Source organism: Oxyura jamaicensis, chromosome 1 (genome assembly GCF_011077185.1).
Source record: "Oxyura jamaicensis isolate SHBP4307 breed ruddy duck chromosome 1, BPBGC_Ojam_1.0, whole genome shotgun sequence".
NCBI classification, from domain to species: Eukaryota; Metazoa; Chordata; class Aves; order Anseriformes; family Anatidae; genus Oxyura; species Oxyura jamaicensis.
Genome location: NC_048893.1, coordinates 96,118,082 through 96,140,936, shown reverse-complemented (window position 1 = coordinate 96,140,936; position 22,855 = coordinate 96,118,082). Strand labels below are relative to the sequence as shown.

General features: G+C 37.6%; 2 protein-coding genes across 10 annotated transcripts in view; one reads left to right on the top strand and one right to left on the bottom strand.

The window, feature by feature from the left end:
• The window catches only part of VGLL3 (vestigial like family member 3), a 93,458-nt gene extending 85,645 nt beyond the window's left edge, over positions 1-7,813 (bottom strand). For 5 of the 9 annotated variants that reach the window (XM_035315317.1, XM_035315325.1, XM_035315319.1 and 2 more), the window contains exons 1-2: positions 7,582-7,813; positions 6,550-6,638 (exon numbers count right to left, since the gene is read on the bottom strand). The gene's annotated coding sequence lies outside the window, so the exon portion shown is untranslated. Of the gene's footprint in view, positions 1-6,549; positions 6,639-6,921; positions 6,942-7,581 lie in introns of those variants that run through there. The other 4 variants (XM_035315321.1, XM_035315323.1, XM_035315322.1 and 1 more) reach the window with 3 other exon arrangements.
• Positions 7,814-9,511: 1,698 nt separating this feature from the next.
• On the top strand, positions 9,512-21,235 carry CHMP2B (charged multivesicular body protein 2B). Its single transcript, XM_035315313.1, has 6 exons — positions 9,512-9,666; positions 12,562-12,653; positions 15,517-15,711; positions 18,177-18,279; positions 19,135-19,241; positions 19,411-21,235. Exons 1-6 carry the CDS (start codon positions 9,633-9,635, stop codon positions 19,522-19,524), a joined length of 645 nt encoding a protein of 214 aa, XP_035171204.1. The 5' UTR covers positions 9,512-9,632; the 3' UTR covers positions 19,525-21,235.
• Positions 21,236-22,855: the final 1,620 nt, after the last annotated feature.

Here is a 22,855-nt window from a genome sequence, read left to right as displayed (position 1 = left end):
TCAGTGGTAACCATGCATAAAACTAACATTCGGGGATTTTGTATATTTGCACGTGCGATTATATCATTAATTCCTCCTGGCACTCATTAACGGACCCTGGCAATCCAGCACTATTGGTTTTTCCATGCAAATGGTCAGCATGCTCACAACAGCTTGAAAGCACAGGCTAATAAAATACCACAATCCTGAGAAGGAAATGGGAAGTGTTTTTTCCTCCTATTTGCAGACAAGAAGAGAAACGGACCTGTGCAAGGCCATTTGCACACAGAGCAGAACTGAATAGAATAAAACTGAGGTGTGTAGAAACATCGTATGTGTACATACAATGGACATACATGCATGTACATACACAAACGTACAAAAACTAAATTCAGTAGAGATATAAAGTATAACCAAGAAGCTCTTGAACCACAAGCCTGACATGGATATTTTTATGGGTGGAATACCATGCTAATGTATACACACTGTTTCTGACACCTGCACTACTTTGTTCAGTGGGTTTCCATCATCTCTACATGCACTGCTTCATGCTTGGGAGCTACTGACATCACGTTTCCCAGTCCTACACTGCCTCCATGCTACACTGCCTTCTCACAAAAGAAATAAAAGTTTGGTCTGACAAGAAAACCAGATTTCACAGTCTTGAACAAACATGAATTCACAAATACTGCAAGTCTAAACAGCTGCCCCCCTTGACCATGTCCATTTCCTAAGAAATGCTGGCAAATCAGTTCTCTTCATAGAGAGGAGGCACAATCTCATATGGCCAAAAAGAACCACAGAAAGCAGTAATTGTTCTCTATTTAAAAGTTTTAGTCTTCCAGTGAGACCCAAAAACCGTCAAGATGACTTTGATGACCACCATACATCACACGCAACAAAACAGTGAAACGAGCTCTTCTTAAAAATTCAGACAGCAATTCATAAACTATTAAATGCAAGATTATGAATAAGAAATAGATGAATGTAAATTATTTTCTCCATGGATAATACATGTACAAAAATGCAAATTTTTCAGGATAAATTATGCACAACGAATGAGTCAATCAGCCCTATTCCCTCATAGGCCACTATTTCCGGAAGCTATTTGAAAGTGAGACAAAATTGGTGAACTTGTATCATCTATTTTTGTATGCAACAGGAAAGCACATGATAAACCCCCTTTTTATTCCCTTTATTAAAGCATTCCATGAACATGAATGGCAACAATGAACACAAGCAGCAGCTGTAATTGATACTGCAGTGAAAGCTAAATTGCACATTGGTGGATTTGGCTAAAATTACAAATTTCAGTAGTTCTGATCAGGCAGTTAATAACAAAAGATCTCATTTATTAAGTGATGTTAGCAGACATTTGAACAAAACAGCCAGTTTCAGAATTCTGTCAGCATCATGTAAAATACCTGGTTGTTCAGGGACTGTTCCTAAAAGTCAAACCTCAGTAATTCCCAGGAGTAGATACAATCAGGAACTGCTATTGTGAAAAAGGGATATCATACAGAGTTGCTGTTCCCTGACCTCCCAGCCAGCTTTACTTCCCAGGACCACAGGACCCGTCCTGCTTGGACGACTTTAGCTCTCCTGGACAACAGGGAGAAAAATACCATTGAGTTTCTTTCCCCCCTGCTCCATGGGCTAGGATTTCAACCTACGGTCTTTGAAGCACACTATAAAAAACAGTAAGAAATAGCTGCAGCCACCAACTCTCTCTCAGCAGAATAGCCCTTTCTCTGATTCATTTCCAGAATGAGCAAGACCTGATAGAAGGACTTTTGACCTGATAGAATGCTCATGCACCTAATAAAGACAGGCAAGAGGCTCAGAAGAACTCAGCTAAACTGGGACATTAAACCTACCCGTGGTTCATACCCTCCATGTAAAACGGTACCAAGTTTCATAATTTCCAAATATTTTTAGCACCTACAGCTATATCAGGATCAAGGAGTAAATTAGAAGGAAAACGCAGTATCTAGTGGTAATATTTTACAAGCAAACGCTTGTTAAGCTAGTCCCTTCTATTAACTGCATACAAGTTCAGAAAAAAAAAGGCACCACAGACACGTGTTTTCTCAGATATCATTTAAAGGTTAAACCAGACAAGCCCCCTGAATAGGGATCTAATTAGATCAAAAGGCTCAGCTCAAGAGATGTGACGTTGCACAGGCAGAGAAAGAAAGGAGAGACTGCTCAACATTGCTTCTGTCAGTGACAGATGAGTTTTCCAGACTGCTAGATACACGCATGTGCATCCTGGTGACCTCATTTACCAATGAAACACCTAAGTTATCATACAAAGGGATTATCCATTGAATTCACACTGAAGTTAATATGGCCAAATATCTTTCCTGCCTTTTTAGTGCTGAATCCTCATTTACATGTAGCTGAGTTTTTTTCCCTGCCTTCCCTTGAAATGGCATGGTTTACCTTAACAGGATGAAGTTGGCATTGAAGGGTTAAGAAAGAAACTGCTAAGTGTGGTGTAAAAAAGTTTGAACTAATCTAAAATAAATCCAATGCCTTTTTAAACAAGGAAAGCAACATTGGTCCAAATTTAACTTTTTTCAGTACAGATTCACAGACAGACAAAGAACGTAGATTCAACTAACATGAAATGAGATTCAAAATCACTTCCAGAGTTAGTGCTGAAAACAAAGAATGCACATGGGCATACTAGGCTGCACTCTAGCAAGGCATAAACAGAGTCTGCAATAAACTGCTTGATGTTGCGTTGCTGGTCATAAAGCTATGAAAAAAAAAAAAAAAGGAATATGCCATTTTTTATAACACTTAAGGGTCCAATGCAATACAAACTATAGCTGGCTTTCTGGTAATATATGTTTTGGGAGTAGGTACCAGTGAATTTGAGTTTTATATGTGCTTTTGCGATACAGGACCTGAACATATTTTTTGTTGGATTAGACCATTAGGTAGCTATAGCTATTCTCAAAGGACAAGCTAAGTGACAAGCCTTCTGAACCCCAGCAAAAATATAAATCACTAAAAAAGATGAGAAATCCTTGATTTAACATTTCCAGTATTGAGAGATTTTTTTATTCCTTTTCTACTTAACAGAAACATTAATGTTCTTAAAATGTTTAAAATAAATTTGTCTTCATATGGATGCAATAATACCAGCACAACTCTATTAAATAAATGTTTGTTTCTTCCCACGGCTTTCAAAAGATAGAATAAAAAAATGTTTTAAAGTATAGCTGAATCATCAGAAGTAAAAAGAATTGTTGCCTTAAGTGTATTATATTCTTCATGCCTTAAAATAAAAGAAATATTAAAGTACTTCTACTTCATCTTCTAACTTCTACTTTATCTTCTAACTTCTCAAAAGATATCTCCCCCATAAAAATGCTGAATCAAATAGCATCTATTAAGGATGCACACTTTCATTTACAGAAAGACCTCTCTTTTGATTCCCTTTCTCTCTATTCTGTTTCTGAAGAGTATCATTCATTAGTACAAAGCCTCTACTTGTCCTGACAACTTACACCTTCATTTCTCTACTCTGGACTTGTTCATTTGAACTGTTCATCAAGCATTAGTTTATACGTATTCAGCTCTGTAGGACACTGTTCTTAATCTTTCAGCTACTCAGTGCTTCCAGCCTTCTCCCTTTTGTAATCAATGCAATCACCACCATCTTCACCTCTGTTATTCAGGGTTTCAAGCTGAGCATCATCTCCAGATCCTCATCGTTTCTGCTGTATACAAATCTTACCACTCGCTCCTGCAGAGCAGCCCAGCTAAACTAGCCTTTCCTATCTAGTCACCAAGCTGAAGCTTAGTCCAGACACTTGTTATTGTGATGCCAGGTGATTACATCTTTATGTCCCTGATGTAGCTAACCTGGTTCCTTCAAAATGATTTGCAGAAGATAGCCTTCTCAATTCACTGCTTTGATTACACCACCATTTTCAGTGATTCCTTCCATTTAGTTCCTTTGGTTACCCACCTGAAATGCATCTCTATTCAAGCCCCTCCCTGGCCTATGCCAATCTCCCACATTTACAGCCCACAGACTCCTTCATACTCTTTCATTAATGCTAGCTCTTCACAACCAGTCCTTAAGATTGCTTCTGACAAAACAAGCATCTTTTGTCTTTGCAACTTAGGACAGTTGGAAAGACTTCTTCACAAGCTGCTACAAAGATCTTTCAAATACCTTCTTAAAGATCTTTTTGCATTGACACCTATGCACAGACAGGATGTGAGGCTATGTAAGAAAACTTCTGGTTTCCTTCCACTGTCCAATATGTTGATGTCCACATATTATTTTTCATTATTCTGGGACAACATATTCTCTGGTGCAGGGTGTGTTTCTGTTTCACATGTATTGAATTCCTAACCCAAAGCAGCCACATTCTTAGATAATAAAGTAACACAAATAATGAACAGTAATAGCTTTAAACTGAATTTTCTACATTTGTAATGCATGATTTTAGAACAACTACTTGTACTGTTCTAAACACTATATACTTGAGCAGATGTACATACATTCTCAGATCTGAACCTATTTAACACAAGTCTTTATGCATTAAGTGTCTATGTGTGATGAATTCCAGATAAGTTAAATATAACAACTTCACTATTAATGCAGCTTTATTCCTGAGTAACATGCTAATTTTTATCTAAGGTGAACATATGAAGAAAAAATAATAATAACATTAACAAAAAGGGCTTCTTTTCAGGATCAACAGATTTGTGTTAAAAGCAGATTATTTGAAAACACGTTACTGAAGCAATATTCAATCAAAATGACTACTCTCAGCCATAAACATACGGGACCCTCTAAGTACCCAGGGTAATAAGTCTTGTATATTATTGCTGGGAATTCCTTCAAAGCCCAAATCATTTTTAGTTTGCAAAGCTCTCTAATTTATTTTCCATGGTTGGAAGGAATCCGCTGCTAAACTAAAAATACAGTTTTACCCCCCATTATCTCTGCACATAAAGAGTCACACAGCTTGAGGCTAGAATTAACATGAGATAGGCTATTATGACTGTAAGAACATTTAGCAGTCCCTGTTGACTTTGCGGTTTGTAATAATAAATATCCTCCCCATAATCTCTCACTTTTTTTTCCCCTAAACTTGATGCCTTGAGGAGTTCTTGAAGCTTGTGATAAAATACTAACAGTAGTTACCTATTTTGTTGATAGCATGGATATCTGCTTCTCCTTGGGCAAAGTCATTTAAAGATATAGTATTTGCAAGTAGATGCTTTTAAAAGTATAACCCTTGATTTCATGAATGCCCTACAGAAACATGTCCTACTCTACTTGATTACCAAAGCAAAACTAAATCTGCTTGTACAAAGTAATGTCACTATTTTATAATGAAGTGTTTCCTCTTTCACCAAGGAAGAACCTTGCAATCAGATGTGAAGGTTATAAAGTATGCAGCCTGCAACTCGAAAGAATCTTATCATCACCAATCAAGGTAATAATTAAAACCAGATTTCTATAAGGAGGAGCTAGACATTTAAAGAGTTTTACAAAGTATCACACTTCATGCACATGCTAAATGGTGCAAAGTACTTGTGCTATATTAAGAAGATGCTGAAAGTCTCAAACTAACATGTAATCTTTTATACATAAGTGTCTCTATATACTTTGATATCCTGTCTCCATACAACACAAAACCTTATTTGCCTAAGTTACATGCATTAAGGACTTAAGGACTATTTTTTTATCTCATCACCACCACTACTCCTCACCCCCACCCAATATTTTGCAAACACAACACATCCAGGAGTAAAAAATTAAGATAAAGACAACATCCTTTAAACATTCAGTGTTCCAGTTCATCAAAAGATCTTCAGCAAACTCTGCAGTAAAATCTCATAGTTAAGATACTACGGTTTAACTCACTCTCACCTTTTTTTTTTTTTTTTTTTTTTACCCAGAAGCCTGTTAAGTGAATTTAGTGGATTATCAGGCAAAATATTGACATCACAAACCCCTTCTCACATAAACAGACAAATTCAGACTCCACAGATGTCACACAGTCCTCACAAGAACAAACTAAATCAAAACATGCTTCCATACCTACATGTGTATTTCCCCTCTATCCTGCACATCTTGCATGCTATAGGGCACAGATGAATAGCAGCTCTTTGGCAATTGATTCATTTTGAACAGTGAAAGGAAGAATCAATTAAGTTATTTGTAAGGCCAACAGTACACTCTCTGCTTCACATACATGCTCAATTCATCTTAAATTACTAAAAGACAGGAAGCAAGAATTTTAGATTCACTACACTCCTCAATATTTTTAAAACTAATGATTTTTTTTTTTTTTGGGGGGGGGGAGGTTGGACAATGAAAACATTTAAGGATATAAACTATTTCTAAGTAGATAATCCATTTATTCATCTGTAGCTCACTGGTGTTCTAATCATAACCTGGCTTATTCTTATATTATTCTTCATTATTCTTACCAAACAGCAACTCTTTAGTTATTAGTAGATAGTTAAATACTTTTTGTTATAAAATCTGTCTTATAAGTTTAGTTTCAGTGTTGCTAAGTTATTTCATACCTGTGCATTTGCTAGATGCAACTCCCCCTCTCCTCCTATGAACGAGGTATTTTTCAGTTCTTGTGAGCTTTGCAGGAAAGTTGTCTAACCTGTAAGATGGGGGTGAGATTCACTGTATAAAACACTTTGTTTTTTTATACTTGCATACATAAATAAGTGATTTCATTTTGAACAAAGCAGAGGGAATGAATTTCATAACCATGATAGCAGACGGAACTTCCAGCATCTCCACTGTTTCTCTCAGTCTTTATCCTCTCCTCTAGGTCCTTCTCATTTATTCCTATTGTTTCTGACTTCAATTTTCTTCACAAATTTCCACACACACACCCTTTATGATGGTAACCTATCCTCTCTTACACCTTCCCAGCTCACCTTTTTCCCAGAGCCTCACAGCTTACTCCCAGAGCGTGCATTGCCACCACCTCCCTGCTCTGACGACACTGTGATTTCCAAGTGTTACTAATGAGTGCAATTAGAGATAGCATCATGACACACACACACAGGCTTCAAGGGATTCATACACCTAAATGCAACCATAACATTCAACCTGACTTTTCCATTTCGTCCTCCTCCTAACTCAATCTGCCTTCATATTACAAGGTGTAAATCACATTAGCCTTTACACAATCATCTCACAAACTCTTAAACATGAAGGTTCTGCATCTGTTTTCAGTGGAGCTTCTCTGTGATAAAGTAAAGCATGTGCAAGTCTTTGTGGGACTTGGAACACAGCCAGCTGCTGAAGCCCAAAGACACTTCTCTTTACAACCTTGTTTTATGCTTTAAGCATTTCATATAACAATACATTTATACAGTTCTTTGATCATTTATCTTAGTCAGGCTCCTATAATTTTCAGCTTACCCACTTCATTCTTTACTACACATGGCCTCATTTAATTTTCTTATATCTGCAGATGAGAATTTAGGCCCAGAAGAGATCAAACGGTACTGAATTTGGGTCATTATCCACAAAGCATCCCAAGACAGCCTGCTTGCAAGGTTTCCCTCACCAGCTTGCAAGGTTTCCCTCACCCTAACAAGGGAGGTAAAGAAGACTAACAACTTGCCTTAGACCAACTGATAGAGTCAGAAAGCTTGAAAAGATTTCAGGCATAACCTTGAGAGCTTCTTCAAGACTCATATGCATGGAAGGTCAGCCCTCCCCTCCCCCCTTCCTTTCCTTCAAGTATATAAGAAAAGTATTTTTCCAGATCAGCTGCTAAATGGACTATCCTGGAGAACAGTATGTAGAAGTGTTGCCTTACAAGGGTGTCTTCACATCAGCCATTTTTTTTCTGAGCACCTGCTTTAGGTAGACTGAACCTGTCACCTGTTTTAAATTAACAACATGGTTAAATATTTTAATGGCCCACAGCCAGAATAGCTTATACACACATAGATTAAAATAAAATAAATTTTTTGCACTTTGAAGGTGTTTGTTTTCAAGTTAATACAGGATATCATACCATTCTTCTAAACCAGTCTTGTTGACCTGCTTTACTCTGCCTTCAACAAACAGAAAATAAGCAGCCCCTTCTTCTGTTTGCTACTGATATTTGCATGTGGTCACTAAGGAAGGGTTATTTATTCCATCTGATTGATTTTTAAAGTTTGATTACAGCATAAAAGACTAAAGTTTATATATATATATATATATATATATATATATCTCTTTCAAATAGACCGTGAAACAGGACATTGAGAATCGACAGGCAACACTGAAGTTTAAGTATTAGTCTTTTTAAGAGAGAAATTCAAGGACTTTTCAGTGTACAGTACCATAACAGAAATCAGGTTTGGAACGCAAAAAAAAAAAAACACTTGGCAAGCCATAGTTCAGACTTACTTTATTTATCGCAGTCATGAAGTCTATTATGGACAGCTTTGTTTCTCTCATCACAAGAAAACATTCATGAAGAAATATTACGGAAAAGTGCTTTTCTGGTCTCATAGCTAATTAGCTCATTTTAAGAGTGGCCTGTAGTTAAGCTGCCCAGACTTTCTCTCAGGAAAGTGGGGAACTGAGCGTCAATTACAAGGTCTCTCCTCCCCTTCATCTGTGCGTTTTTAAAGCCAGAATTTCAGTTTTGCTTACTAACTCATCCCTGACTGATTTGACTGAACAGACAGTAACAGATGCAAAGGAATAAACTTGCAAAGTGTATTTTACCTACTTTACAGTGAATTGTTAAATTCCCATAGTATTTATGAGATGAAGCATGACCTGAATTTTAGGCTAGCGCGACTAGATTAGAACAACAACTAGCACTAAAAGGCCATGCAGAGAACAATGAAAACTTGCTATGTGGAATTAAAATCAGTACTTCCAGAAAATTACGTAGCACTGTCACAAAATACATAGCTTATAGCTACATATGCCCACATAAATCTTTACACTGTTATTATAATATTCCAGTAGATTCACACAGGGTTATAAAAGTGTGGTTGATGAGGGTACTGCCACCATAAACTTACAGTTCTTCCCCAGGTTAGATTTATATCCAGCTATCAAAATAGATTACAGTTGCCTGTTTTTCCTTACAAATTACATTTTAAAAAGGACCAACAGTTTCAAAGGAGCAAAGGCACGCGCAGCTAGTGTTCTAAACCACCAGCTCTGTGTTTTCTTCAATGCAGTGTTAGCTCCAGCATGCTTTTTTTTTTCCTAAATAGTTGGAGCGTACATAGCTAAAACCACAGCTAGGTATGAGCCACCTCATTAAAAATTAAGGCGTGCAATCAGACACTGAAACCCACGAGAATTTTCACTTTTTCCCACACTGTCGCGCCCCGGGGCAGCTGCGGCCCCTGGCGGAGAGGGGACCGCGGCCGCCCCAGACCTCCCCAGGCCGGGGCCAACTCAGCCCCAGCGCCAGCTCCGAGCCGGGACTGCCTCATTCCCGTCTCCAGCCCCATTACCGGCCCCGTTCCCGGCCGGGGAGGCGTGGAAGAGCCGCGGCCCGTCCCCGTCCCCGTCCCCGTCCCGCCCCTCGCCGGCGGTGAGGCGGAGCCGGGCGGGCTTGGGGGCCCGGCCGCTTCCTGGTCACCGCAGCAGGAGAAGGCTGACGGAGCCCACGGAGGCCATGGCCTCGCTTTTCAAGAAGAAGACCGTGGACGGTGAGGGGGCGGCTGTCCCCGGCCCCTGTAGGGGCCCTGGGCACGGGAGAGCTGGGACCGGGCGGGCGGCCTTGGGCCCCGCGTCCCGGCGGAGCTGGAGCTCGGGGGCTCACCGAGCACAGGGCCCCGGGCCCCGTCTGGGGTTGTCGGGGGGTAAAGGGGGACACACGCATGTCGCTGCCCGGGGCGGGGGGGGGAGCCAAAAATGCCAGCGGGGAGCTTGCTGGAGCAAACGGTGAGGGGGCCCAGTGCTTTGGCGGGTGGGGAGGAGGTGGTGGGCGAGTGTCTAGGGACAAGTTGGTCTCCTCGTCTCCGTGGCTGGGCTGTTGACAGATTTGAGTGTAGGAGACACCTTCTGGAAACTGAAGCCAGGAAGGATTGCTTGCCTCCCGAGTAACTCCAGGAGACACCAAGCAGCCCCCCCAGGAGGCATTGCTGCCTCATGCAACACCTGGGGCAGAGGCCAGGCGTTGGCAAGATCCGAGGCTGTGTGGTGTGTTGGGTGTCCCCCGTCAAATCATGTGAGGCATGGCTTGAGAAGTGCTCACCAGAAATGACGCTGCACGTCAGCCAATTGTAGTTCACCAAGGAGGAGTACGTAGTTCCCTCATGTTCCTTCCCATTTCTGGCACACAACCTGCGAGGGGGGAGAAGGAGGAGATGACTGCGCTCCCATGGCCAAGGCAGGTGACGGCAGCCAGGTCAGGGCATCTCTGGTCCAACCAGTTCTCAGGAATGGAGGCGCGTCCTCCTTACCCCAGTGTGCAAGAGCAGGTGCCACAGGGGGATGGCCATCGGCAGAAGGCTGCCTCAGAAATACCCCATCATCTTCTTGCTGCTGGAGCAGAGCTAGGGCTTGGGTTCTTGTTCAGAGCGCTCATCTTGTCCCTCACTTGCAAAAATAAATGGAAGGGCTTGAAGGTAATTGAAGGCAACTGTTTGGTTTATTGCTATCCTTAGTTTAAGCCATGATGTGAGATCAGAGAGAGGGAAGAAAAAAAAAAAAAAGAAAAAAAATCCTACAGAAATAAGCATTGTGCTAGCCCTTATTGTCTCCTGACAATTATATTCCTAGTTTCTTATTGTCTTGAAGTTCCTACTTCTCAAGTTTTCTGTGCTAAGGGGATTTTTTTAATAGTTACTTCAGTTAGATGAGACAGTCTTGTGTGTAGCTATTAAGCCTTTTCTTTCATTTTCACAAGTGCAGCTGTGCAAGTAATATACGATTGTCTACCTTCAAAATTACTTGCCTGTAGCATTTTTTTTCAGAGTAATTCTCAACGATGCTTTGCTCATGTGAAGAACGTAACGTTATGTTCTGTATCATCGTTCATCTCTTCGTTAATGCCCATTGAAAAGTCTGCATTTCTTGAAGATGATTTTTATGTATTTCTGGGAGCAGTGGTAGCTACCACTATAAAAAAGAAGTCTCCTTACAGAGTTTGTTTCCAATATGTGTTTATTTGCTTGAAAACGATTGGTGGGAGGGGGTAATGCATGTCCTCTTTGAAATACTTCTGAAGGTTTTGTGTGTTGTTGTTGTGTTTTTTTTTTTTTTTTTTTTTTTAATTGGAACCTGTCAAGTTTGAAGTTATTTCAGCCATGGATGTTTTACAGTATCTCTTAATGTGAGAAAACAGAATCTGAATGCCTCTTTGTTTCTAGAAAAATAGTTGCAAGCCTTAACAACTGAAAAGGGTGGCTGTGTATCAACAATTTATCCTTCACACCATCATTTCTGTTAGTAATTGTGCCTGCTTGCACTGATTTTTCACATGCCTCAGACTTTTTTAATACAATGGCAGAACCCCTCTGTGATGTCAATTTTGTGGATTAGCTGCAAAACTTACATGACAGTACACTCCTTTTAAACTTTCATCCAAAGTTTATCTAATACTAGATGCATACATTAGGAACAAATGAATCTTCCTAACAGTGTTAAATTGTTTCCTCTATAAAGGTCAGAGGATGCTGAGTCACATGCAGACCTCTCTACCTTTGCCCAGGTGAATCACATCTAAGCACTCACTGTAAATTCTAACAAAAATTAATTGCAACTAGTGTGACTGATGCCAGTATTAAAAGTAATACTTTTAGTAAGTGGATAAGTGGATGTTACCAGTAAAAAACTTTTCAATAGCAGAGTGAGCAAAACATTTATGAAAGATGATATATGTCATGTGGTAGCATTCAAGCTTCTGGATGCTTTGTCAGCTGTCAGAAAACTTAAATTTGATATAAAGGCCTCCACTTTTGTACCTAAATATTCTTAGGCATCTACTAATTGAAAAAGTTTGTAAATTATTGCTTCATAGTCTAACTTGAAATTGAACTGTACAGATGTAGATGTACATTTATGGGGAAAAATAATCTCCATTAAACCAGAATGAGGACAGAGAAGAGCAAGATCCTAGATTCATATCTCAAAGTAACTTCACTGTTTTCATGGACTTAAGAACTCTTTAACTTCTCTGAGATCTCATATATTAGATTTCTTCAGCTGACCTCCTTCTTGCAATTGGGTCTGGCTTGTTGAAAAGGTCTGAGCTCACAGTGACAACGTTAATCCTGAGTTATGCTTGAAACTTGCAAAAAAGTGTGCGTACCTAACCCCTACTGTGGGGTTAAGGCTCTTGCTGTGGTGCAAAGAAAGATACTAGGTAAAATAGCCTTTTTGTTACTGCATATGGCCTATTCTGTTGAAACATAATTGTGTTGTATACATTAAATATGGGCAAAATACAACGTTAGGTATTTGAGATACCAACAATTCTTTTGATACCTGGCTGTTCATTTTGAGTGAGAAGAAACTGACATACCTGTCTGCAGGGCACTCAGCAAACGAGATGTTTATATAATATTGAAAACCTTTCTCTGTCTATATTTTCTTTCCAGATATAATAAAGGAGCAAAATCGAGAGTTAAGAGGTACGCAGAGGACCATAACCAGAGATAGAGCAGCACTTGAAAAACAGGAAAAACAACTGGTAAATACAACAGGGAATTTTATTTTACTCTTTAAAGAAAAACACCTGCCCAATGTAACAAAAAAATCTGCAAAGTGCTGAAGATACTACTCAGTACATAACAACTGAACACTGAAAATGTGGATTTTTGACTTCAGTTATTACAATTTTGTTGGTAAACAATTTACTATCTAAAAGTGATTCTCAGTGTTTAACATAGGTAGAGCCAGAAACAATGTACTTTAAATAAATAACTATATTAACTTTTTTCCCCTCCATCCGTAGTATTCTCTGTCTTTCAGAAGGTTTTTTTCTAACAGGCTCTTGAATCAGTGGTCTAGTAGTGGGAAAACTAAAAATTGTCAGTGCTACCATGCATTACCATGACTCTCCAGTGGGAAAAAGTGCTTGAAAAAGCATAGAATGTCATGAATACCCCCATGGGGTTATTCTTTTCATTCATCTAGAACTTCCCTAAAGCTAGCTAATAATATTAAAAGTATCTGCCTAAACTAAGATTTCTTGAAAACTTAGTGAATAGGGTTTATCAAGTATTCAATGAATGGATGCTGCACCTGTGTGGCAGTATAACTGTTTAAATGGATGTGACAGATGGTGCGGTTTGATGCATGAAGATACCCTCCAACTGTGGGAAAAGCTATGTAAAGTCAGTTACTGTTTCAGCACCTACTAAGGTGTTTCATGGCAGCAGGTCACATGAATATTGAGAGCTGGGTATAAGAAACTAAAAGAGGTAACGAAAAGTGTTTCTTGAAGCCTTGAACAGGTAAGATGTAACAGGTTACTCATAGATCAGGCATTTTTCAGTATGAAATGTTCTGACTGTAAAGATCTTAATTTTCATGAATACTCATGTTGAAGTTCTGATTATTTGTGACATTGAATTGTTTCAGAAATACTGAATTTCTAAGGAGAAGAAAGGAGAAATGAATCAGGTCTTTAAAAAAAGTTAAAAATATACTGTGTGCGAGAGTCACTAGACAATAAATATTAATTTTTCTGAGTTAGATCAGGTGAAAAAGGACCAAGGCCTTGTCAGTCAATCCTAGAACATTTTGTTATGTTCTTTCCCCAGAAATATTTTTTCTCCTGAACTATGAGATACTATTCTGAATACCTAATATTGTACAGACAGTTCTATTTCAGTTCTGTAACCTCATATAACTATATGAATTTTGATATTTTCAGAAGAACGTAACTGACTTGGATAAGCTAGCCCCAAAACTCTCAAAAGCAAGTAGTGTATTGCAGCTTGCTATCCAAATTCTTCTTTGTTAAAAATAAAATAATCAATATATAGGGTTTGATTTCTGCGCCTGGGTTGTCTGCAGTAATATAGCAATGGTTGATGTTGGTTTATATTTCACTTTGAAAATCAAGTTATATATGCTATTTAGGTATTGATCTCAGTGAGAAAATCAAATGCTCACCATTAAAACTACTGTGCATACTAGAATTTACTGGTGAACAAACTAATTTCTCCTATCATTTGCAATTATTGAGGTGTTGGAAAAAAAAGAGAAGTCTGGGCTTGCTACAGAATTCTGTTTTTGTGGTCTCCATGAGCTACCTACATAGAGGACATCTTTGCATATATTTCTAATTTCTAATATTTGAACAGTCTTATGTTCCTTACTTGCTGATCAATACTTTCTAGGGTTAAAAATAATATTTATGACACAGCCCTCCAGAAATTACCAACTTTTGGAGAACACCTTATGCTGGTGCCATCTCTATAGTAAACTTAACCATGATCTTTCTTAGTAGTAAACCTAACACAGCGGGTCAGTTTACACTTGCCTTTAAACATGACTGTTTTGCATATTCTAGTGACCAGTGTTTACTTTTTTGGAGCTACATATCTTCTTGTAAGTGCATTTTTCTGGACTACCAGTGTACATGAAGTGAAACATCTGTAGTCTCGTAGCAGGTATATCCTCCTGAAAAGTTACAGTGCTGGTCTTAAAGGCTACTTCTACTTAATGGTAAAAATCAAAATGTGTAACTGGCATCATAAGAACTTAGTTACTATAGCAAACTCTCTTTAAAAATGCTAAAAAGGAAAAATGTTTCGAAAGTTTACATTACCAAGTCACAAATCAAAAGGCATAGTTTTAAATAACTCTGTTAGCAGAGATTTTTTTTTGACAAACTTTTCCTTGGTACCTCTGGGCTAAATAATTCTGCCAGGGTTGATAAGTAGGTTTGTTACTTTTAAGTCAGTGCTGTCTTAAACAACATGCACTGACAGATGGACAAAACATACCACTTTTATTATGTGCTAAGCTAAGTAAATGGTGTCAGCAAACAGAGCCTACGGTTGTTGACTATCTGCCATTAATCCACAAAAAGGTTATGAGATTCTTTTTAAGCTGAAAAAGTGTTTAGCAGAGCATATGAACTTGCCATTTATTCCATTGGCAATGCGGTTTACTAGTGAATGTAAGAAAGTAAAGAAGATTAGAAATTGAACTAACAACTGGTTGGCCATAATAATTTCTTCACTTTTTTCAAGTGTTACTTCATGCCCAGATATGGAATTGAATGTTCACATATAAATTAATAAGATGTTATGCAAAAGTTGATGCGAGGCCTTTTGAGGAAACTGTGTGCTACTGTACTATAATTCAGTTCTGTTGTTTTCTTTTTTTTTTTTTTCCTCTGTCAAAGTTGAACAGCATTGCACTTATTCTACTAAGTAACCTTGGAAGAAAAGCAGGCTATTTATGTAACTTTTAATGTCCTTAAAAAAAGTCAAGAGGATAGTTAACTTCTGGAATTTTATTCAAGTTAAGGCTTGAATATATTATAGAGTTTTTGAATGAAAAATCAGTAGAAATTATTATTTATTTATTTTTAATAGGAACTGGAAATAAAGAAGATGGCTAAGACTGGTAACAAGGAAGCCTGTAAAGTGCTAGCAAAACAGCTCGTACAGTTGCGGAAGCAGAAAAATCGAACATATGCTGTTAGCTCTAAAGTCACTTCTATGTCAACTCAAACAAAGGTCATGAACTCTCAGATGAAGATGGCAGGAGCTATGTCAACTACAGCAAAAGTAAGGTGCTACATGACATTCTTTTACATTAAAATACAGCATATGCTTGCAAAAAGTTAACTTGGGTTATTTTGCTTAGAGCAATTGAAGGAAAGCAATTGAATAAAGTGTATTGCTTAATAACCTGCCCAGTATTGAGGATATAATAGAGAAGTGTAATTTGATTCATATTATCAATTTTTTGTATAGTCAATTCTGCCAGTTAGCATCTTACTAAGCATATTTTCTTGGGCTGGATATCTGTCAAATGTTTACATGATAAAAATCAACTCTACCAGTGGAAGAACTTTGTTAGTAGATTAAAAAATAAAAAATCCACAAACAAACCGTGCCATTACAGTATCTTGCTTGTATGTCACATTGCAAGCAGTTTTTATTGGGAAAAAGTGGGGCATGCTTCAGATAGAAATCAAAGCAGCATGTCACAGTAGCTGTGTAGTTTATGTGACTAATAGGTTATTACTTCGGATCTTACATTTCTGCAGAAACTTAATCTGGAATTCCCTGTCATTCTCACTCTCCATGCTCTAAGGATCCAGTATTACATTAAGCTTTTTCACAAATCTTGGTTCATAAAAAGCCCTGAAAAATCTCAGTTATCTTAGTCGTGAACTCAATTTCTGCAAACTGACAAATAGGGAGCTTCCTTCTGATAATCAGGATTGTTCAGCTCAAGGTGCAGGAAATAGAATTAGCACACATAATTGTAGGCAAATACTACTTTTATAGAGTCCAAGATAAATCCAGTTATGTGGCAGTTAAACCTAAAAAAAACAAGCGCAACTTAATTGTAAGTAATTACGGCTTTCTAAAAAAGGTATTTAGAAGCATTATTTTGGCAGGTATCAACCTCTTAGTGAGACAGAGTTGTATCTCTTCAGCAAGCTTTCTATTTACCAGGACTAACCCACAAAGGGGTGGCTTGTCTGACTACACAACCAGTTAAGTTAATCAGTTTACTCAACAGTCTGTAACAGTCTTACATATGAATAATTTGATCTTGGTTTTTAATTATTACATTGTCGACTTGAGATATCCATGAGATATCTTGTATTAAGTTTCTCAAAACCAAGGTATCACTAAGCTAATTATTAAGATGTAGTCAGTTAAAATATTTGAAAAAATATTCTAAGCAGCATCTAGAAAGGTGATGGTTTTTGAAACACAGCAGATACTTTTATGGACAAATTTGTGTAACATTATCAGAAGAAGGTATTAAATTATTTTAGTTACTTTTAAAGTGAACATCTTTGCTTCATCCATCCAGGAAGGTTGAAGAAGAAAGTATTTAGTAGTTCATTTTGAAGCTTATAAATTGTTCTCAATCTCATAACCATCAGTGAATGCAATCAGTTGCCTCAACATGCAAGACAAATACGTGGAATGTGAAGCTTTCAAAATATTATGCAAATACTTTTTAGCATGTATGGCACAAATTCTGGACATAGATGACTACTCACTGGACTTTAATCATGCATCTGACCTATATTTGCTGAAAATGCATAAATATTTCAATTTAGTGCAAATATTTTTGATACTCATCTATAACTGTAGTCGAAGAATTCCATCAAACTAACACCCTCAAAGTCCAGAACAAATTTTTCAATTCATATAATATGAATATGAACATAACCTTTGAAGTTCATATAATGTGTGAAGCATAGTACATTATCACTTTAAACAAAATCAGAAATGAAGGCAGAAGTGCTTGTACGAAGCCAGTAGTAGCTGTATAGGTTAATCAAAAGAGTTGCTATCAAATCAACTCTTTTATCTTCTTAAATATAGATAGACTTTCCATTTAAACTGCTCACATCTATATTTATATTTAGACATCCCATGAGATGTAGTAGCTTACTTCTTAGAAAGGAAGAAAGCTGCAAAGGCAGTGCTGCATACTTATAGTAAAAGCGGTGAAGTTCACTACACCATCACAGAAAGTTGTCTACCGAGTGCAAAGGTTTACCATAAGCTGCATACTTCCTGCGCGTTTTAATATTCACTTTTCAGGTAAAAGTAATTTTTTTCCATGAAGAAGTAACATAGAGAAACAATTGCAATTTAACGTCTGTCCTCTAGTGGTGGTTGAAATAAACGTTCCATACAGAATAAAAAACCTGCAGCCATTTACCTCTGTAAAATGTATAGCCTGCAACTAAGGAAATGTTTTCCCATTCTTTTCATTAAGATCAGGAAGATTTTTCATAATACATAGCTAGGAGAAGGGGTGTGGTAGGTTAGCAGACAACAGTATTTCTTACTGAGTACAGACTGTACTATTGATCTTCTGTATATCTATAGTTCTCTCAGGATGTAAAAAGACTGGGAAAGTGAAATTTGGACTGAAGGATATTTTCTATTAGAGAAAATTCTATTCCATTCTATTCTTCCTTCTTAATGTATGTATTGGCCATTATTAATGTCTCACTGTATAACTGAGGTGATTTTTTTTTCAATATTATTAGACGATGCAAGCAGTTAATAAGAAAATGGATCCACAGAAGACACTACAAACTATGCAGAATTTCCAGAAGGAAAATATGAAGATGGAAATGACTGAAGAAATGAGTAAGCTCTGGGAACAGCTAGCAGCATGCTATTGCATTCTTGAAGGGGTAGAATCAGTCCAGGAACAGGGTTTGAGACCACTTCAAAACCTTGTTGGCATAACTAATAGAAGAACATGAAAAATTGCCCTTTCCATATCTGATTGTTCTGTATGAGCTTTTTGTTCTGGGACTGGACACTTAAAGTTGAGTTTAACAGAGGTTATTGATCATCTCAGCTTTATATACACAGTGGTATTGGAAGTGTTTGTCTCCTTTTTGATTTTAAGCCACAAACTTATGTTTGGGGTGTGATATGGAAAAGAAGTTTCTTTCAGTGTCAATCCACTGCCAACTAAATAGTACAGAACTTCCCAGTGTTGCGAGCACAGCCTGCATCCTATCTTAACCCCTGCCACTGTGTTGGCCCTACTAGGTAGCATGAACTCAAAACAGGATTGTTGAGCAGGATGTCAACATCTCTACTGCTCAGAATTGTGTTATTGCAATTCAGAAAATAGGTCAGTAAAAATTTTGCAATTTGTTTTGAAGAAGGGCTTTTTTAATGGAACTGTAGGTATTTCAGAGAAATGTTAAAATCGAGCGGAGGGAAATAGAGCAACTAAACTAGTTTGGAGAAATCTAACATTTTTATAAAAGCAGTCATGCCTTACCCTTTTGTCCCTCCAGCTGTACTCACAGGCTTTGCACGGCAGAGGTAAGAAAACCTCTCCAACATACAGGTGCTTTCTGCTGATATATCTTATCCAGTGGTATTATTACTTCATTTTGGGAGAGTTGAAAGATGACACTAGGTTGTTTTTGTAATCTCATATTTGCATAATGCAACGTGTTGTTTTTGTTTGTTTCTTTGAAGTTAACGATACTCTGGATGATATCTTTGATGCTTCTGATGAAGAGGAAGAAAGCCAGGATATTGTTAACCAGGTGCTCGATGAGATTGGAATTGAAATCTCTGGAAAGGTATGGATGGTTTTACTCAGCTCACGTACTTCTTCCCCTTCATTCCTTTCCCCCCCCCCCCCCCCCAAAGAGTTTATTCTAACATCCTTTATTTTAAAGTGCTGTTCTGGAAGTCAGGTTTTCATAAAATGTATTCTTTTGACTAAAGAAAAGTTCTGTCTCCTTCTAGATGGCCAAAGCTCCATCAGCTGCCAGAGGCTTACCATCTGCATCAACATCAAAAGCTTCTACCATATCAGATGAAGAGATCGAACGGCAGCTCAAAGCGTTGGGAGTTGATTAACTTGATGGCAATAGGTTGCCTTCTAATTATTCAGCTGCAGACAGATGTAAAAAGTGCAAATACTCTTTCAATGCAACTGATGCCTAGGAAAACTCTGAAGCTTCAGAAAATGACAACTTGAAGTTGGTACTAGGGAGGGAGAAGGGGAGAATACTTTGAATCAATTGACAGGGAGAAGTATACTTGTGACCAGTGCATGCCATCTTTTTTGAGCACTGGATTGAATAGGGATGTAGTTCTAATGATAAATTTATACCTGATCTGAATCTGACCTCTGTTGAATTCAAAGTTTTCTTCTATCTCAGTTCCTTTTTTATCTTTAGAACTGGCAATTCTGTGGCTGGTGGTGGTGTCTCCTAGGACAGCGCCTGTATAACATATGTCCTTTTTATAAAACTGTCACTATAGAAAAAAAATTCGTCTGACATCTTGGCACAAATGAAACTTCACCTTTGCTCTTAGTTGAAAACTGTTTTGATGAGAAACAGCCTTGGACATCCAGAACACTTAGGCAGAAAGAAAAAGTAGTTTATGCATTGCATTTCTTTCAAGTTGTGTAGTAACTTTGAGTTGATTAAAAATATCAGATTGTTCTTTTTACCGAAGAGGAAGGATACAGTCCTCGTGCAGTTAATTTTACTGGAAAAGGATTTATGTTAGTGAACGTCTTTGCATGAAAGGCACTGATTGAACTCAATTGTACTGTAACATAGCTAGTTTCAACAGAATTTCTGTGCCTTTATGTATATAAATCTTGTACTCATGTGATTTTTTTCCAAATGAGTCTTTGAAAGGAGAGTAAACTGTAAGAAAGATAGTTTCCACAAAACAGTATGGTGTAAGCTCTGTGTACACTTAATAAGACTCTGTGAAGTTTAGAAATGCACTTGTTCAGAAATGTTACTTGCGCACTTGCAAAAAGGACATTTGCCTGAAACATTTGTATATATTTTACAGTATTTCATAATGGGAGATAACTGCATAATGGAATTGTTTACTAAGATGCAGTTGAGCACATTGATAAGCTAAATCTAAATTTTAATTAGAAGAACAATTTTGAATGATACATGATAATTACTTCTCTAAACACTATAATAAAGTGTCCTGGTTCCATGAAGGCATCAGCATGATTCCGACTTCAGGTGGAATATGTTTGGCTACCAAAATAAGTACTGTTGACATTTTGAACAGATGACAAAGTCTGAGAATGACACAGTCACCGTTATGAATTCCCAGATTGTAGAAAGTTCCTCAGCCCTTACTCTGATGTAGAATATTTGTCTGAAGTTGTGCTGATTTACTGGGGCTGTTCATTGACCAGAAACTACAAAATCATTGTGGTTATAAAGAAAAAAGTAAAGTACCTCCTAAGATTAAAACCAGAATAACTTTGGGGTACAAATTTTGTAAAAAGACTTTGCTGCTAGGAAAAGTGTAGCAAGAAACTATAACCTCTGTGAATCTACTGTTGTCACAACATCTGCTTTAGGGTTAAAATCAGCAGAGAAAAAGAACAGGTGAACCTTCATCTGTTTTTTGACATAGAAATCAAGGTGTTCTTTCTCTTTGGAGGAAGTAAGGGACATACTATTAATCTGTGAGGTAGTGGGTAGGAATGTGTAAGTTTATATATTGCATACATCTCTGATATGAGGTGAATTTTTTTTCCCAATTTATTTTGTAAAAATCTAATAAAAGGCTTTTTATTCCACAGTGATTCTGTCCTCTGTAACGTTAGTCTCAATCTCTTAGTGGGCTTTCTTTGGACTTCTGTTATGGGTCTTGCTGATGACGTCGTAGCTTCCATAAGAGTTTTGATAGCATTGCTACTTTTGGTTGTGGGGAGTTTGAAACAGTTCTGCTCTTCAGGCTGTACAGCTACAAGAGCAAAAACTGTGATGCTGTATCAGCTCTGCTCCGTTATTCAGTATTTCTCCTTTCCTTGCCTTTCAGTGTTAAAATCCAATCTTAAAGCCACAAAGACAGCAACTAAGTTCAGAGCATTTGACCAACCTGAAATCTTAATTATTATACTGTGGCTTTTTTTTTCCTAATAGTTCCATTTACTAAATATAAGCTGGCCTTTGACCCAAGCTATAAAGGACCATAATATTTGCTGAAGTTGCCTGTGGGCCTTTGACTCAACATTAAGCATGGCTTTTAATTAAGTTTGCAATTCTTTCCACTTGAAAAGGAGTGACTACTCTTAGGCATTGAAGAAGAAACCATAAAGTGAAATTAGTTAGGTATAAAAAGGTACTGATTGTATTTTGGTTGAACATCAAGGCTTGTGTGCTTTCTAAGTGTGTACTTTATACTTTCAGTGGCTATTAAAATTGGGCTTAGTTCTGTGATGAGCTCTTTTCTCTATTTGTAGGGTCTTTGAAGAAGAAGAAAAAAGGTATTACTATTTGGTATCAGTAAGATTGCTTATGTAGAATCACTGATAAGATCTATCCAGTGTTTCTGGAAAGAGTTTTCTTAAATTCTGCAGTCCTACTCTGTCTTTCTGCTATCTTTCAGTAGCAGATGGGGAAGTGTTGTAAGTTTAGAGGCTTGCTTATATTTATCTGAAATATAGGTAAGTATTTTGTAGCTCTCTATAACCAAATTACACTGCCTACAATGAAACACCTTCCTTTTAAATTATTCTTAGTGGACTAAAAAACAACAATAAAAAATCCTCAAACTCCTTTATCTTTGCTGACACTTTAACAGCAACTGAAAGTCATCTATCCAAGAAGAACAGCATGATTGCTTGATGTACCTAAGAATGTCTGTACTGAGGCAGACCAAAGTCCACCTCACCCAGAATCCTACTCTGTTAGTGCCTGCAGGCAGTGCCCAAGAAAACATGAGTAAGATAACCACAGATGACCCTTAGTATCTATTCTAGCCTCTTTTATTTTTATTTAGGGTACTTCTAGAGCCACGCATAGTCTCACTGTATATGACAGCTTTGACTGGTTTTCTCTTCTGTGAAATTGGCCATATAAATAAATTGCTGGCACTCACACTTTGTGGTAGAGGATTTCCACAATATAGAATATAGTCCCCACAACATTAAAAACCACTACTTTCTTTTTTTTTTTTTTTTTTTTTTTCCTTCAGTTTCCTCGTTTCACATGTTGATTCTCAGTTCTTACATTATGAAGGATGGTGAATAACCTGTCTCCATCCACCCTTTCGGTATAGCTCATAATTCAATAGATCTCTACAACATTAAATGCACACACATTACATCTAGAAGAGAAAGAGAGAGTCCTAGCTTAATTAGTTATTCCACTTACCTTTAGTCATCGGATTTTCCTGTACAGGGACCTTTTCTAGG

Coding starts and splice junctions, on each gene's coding strand:
- CHMP2B (XM_035315313.1), top strand. CDS start 9,633: ATGGCCTCGCTTTTCAAGAAGAAGACCGTGGACG. Junction 9,667..12,561: donor CAAGAAGAAGACCGTGGACG/GTGAGGGGGCGG, acceptor TTTTCTTTCCAG/ATATAATAAAGGAGCAAAAT. Junction 15,712..18,176: donor CTATGTCAACTACAGCAAAA/GTAAGGTGCTAC, acceptor CAATATTATTAG/ACGATGCAAGCAGTTAATAA.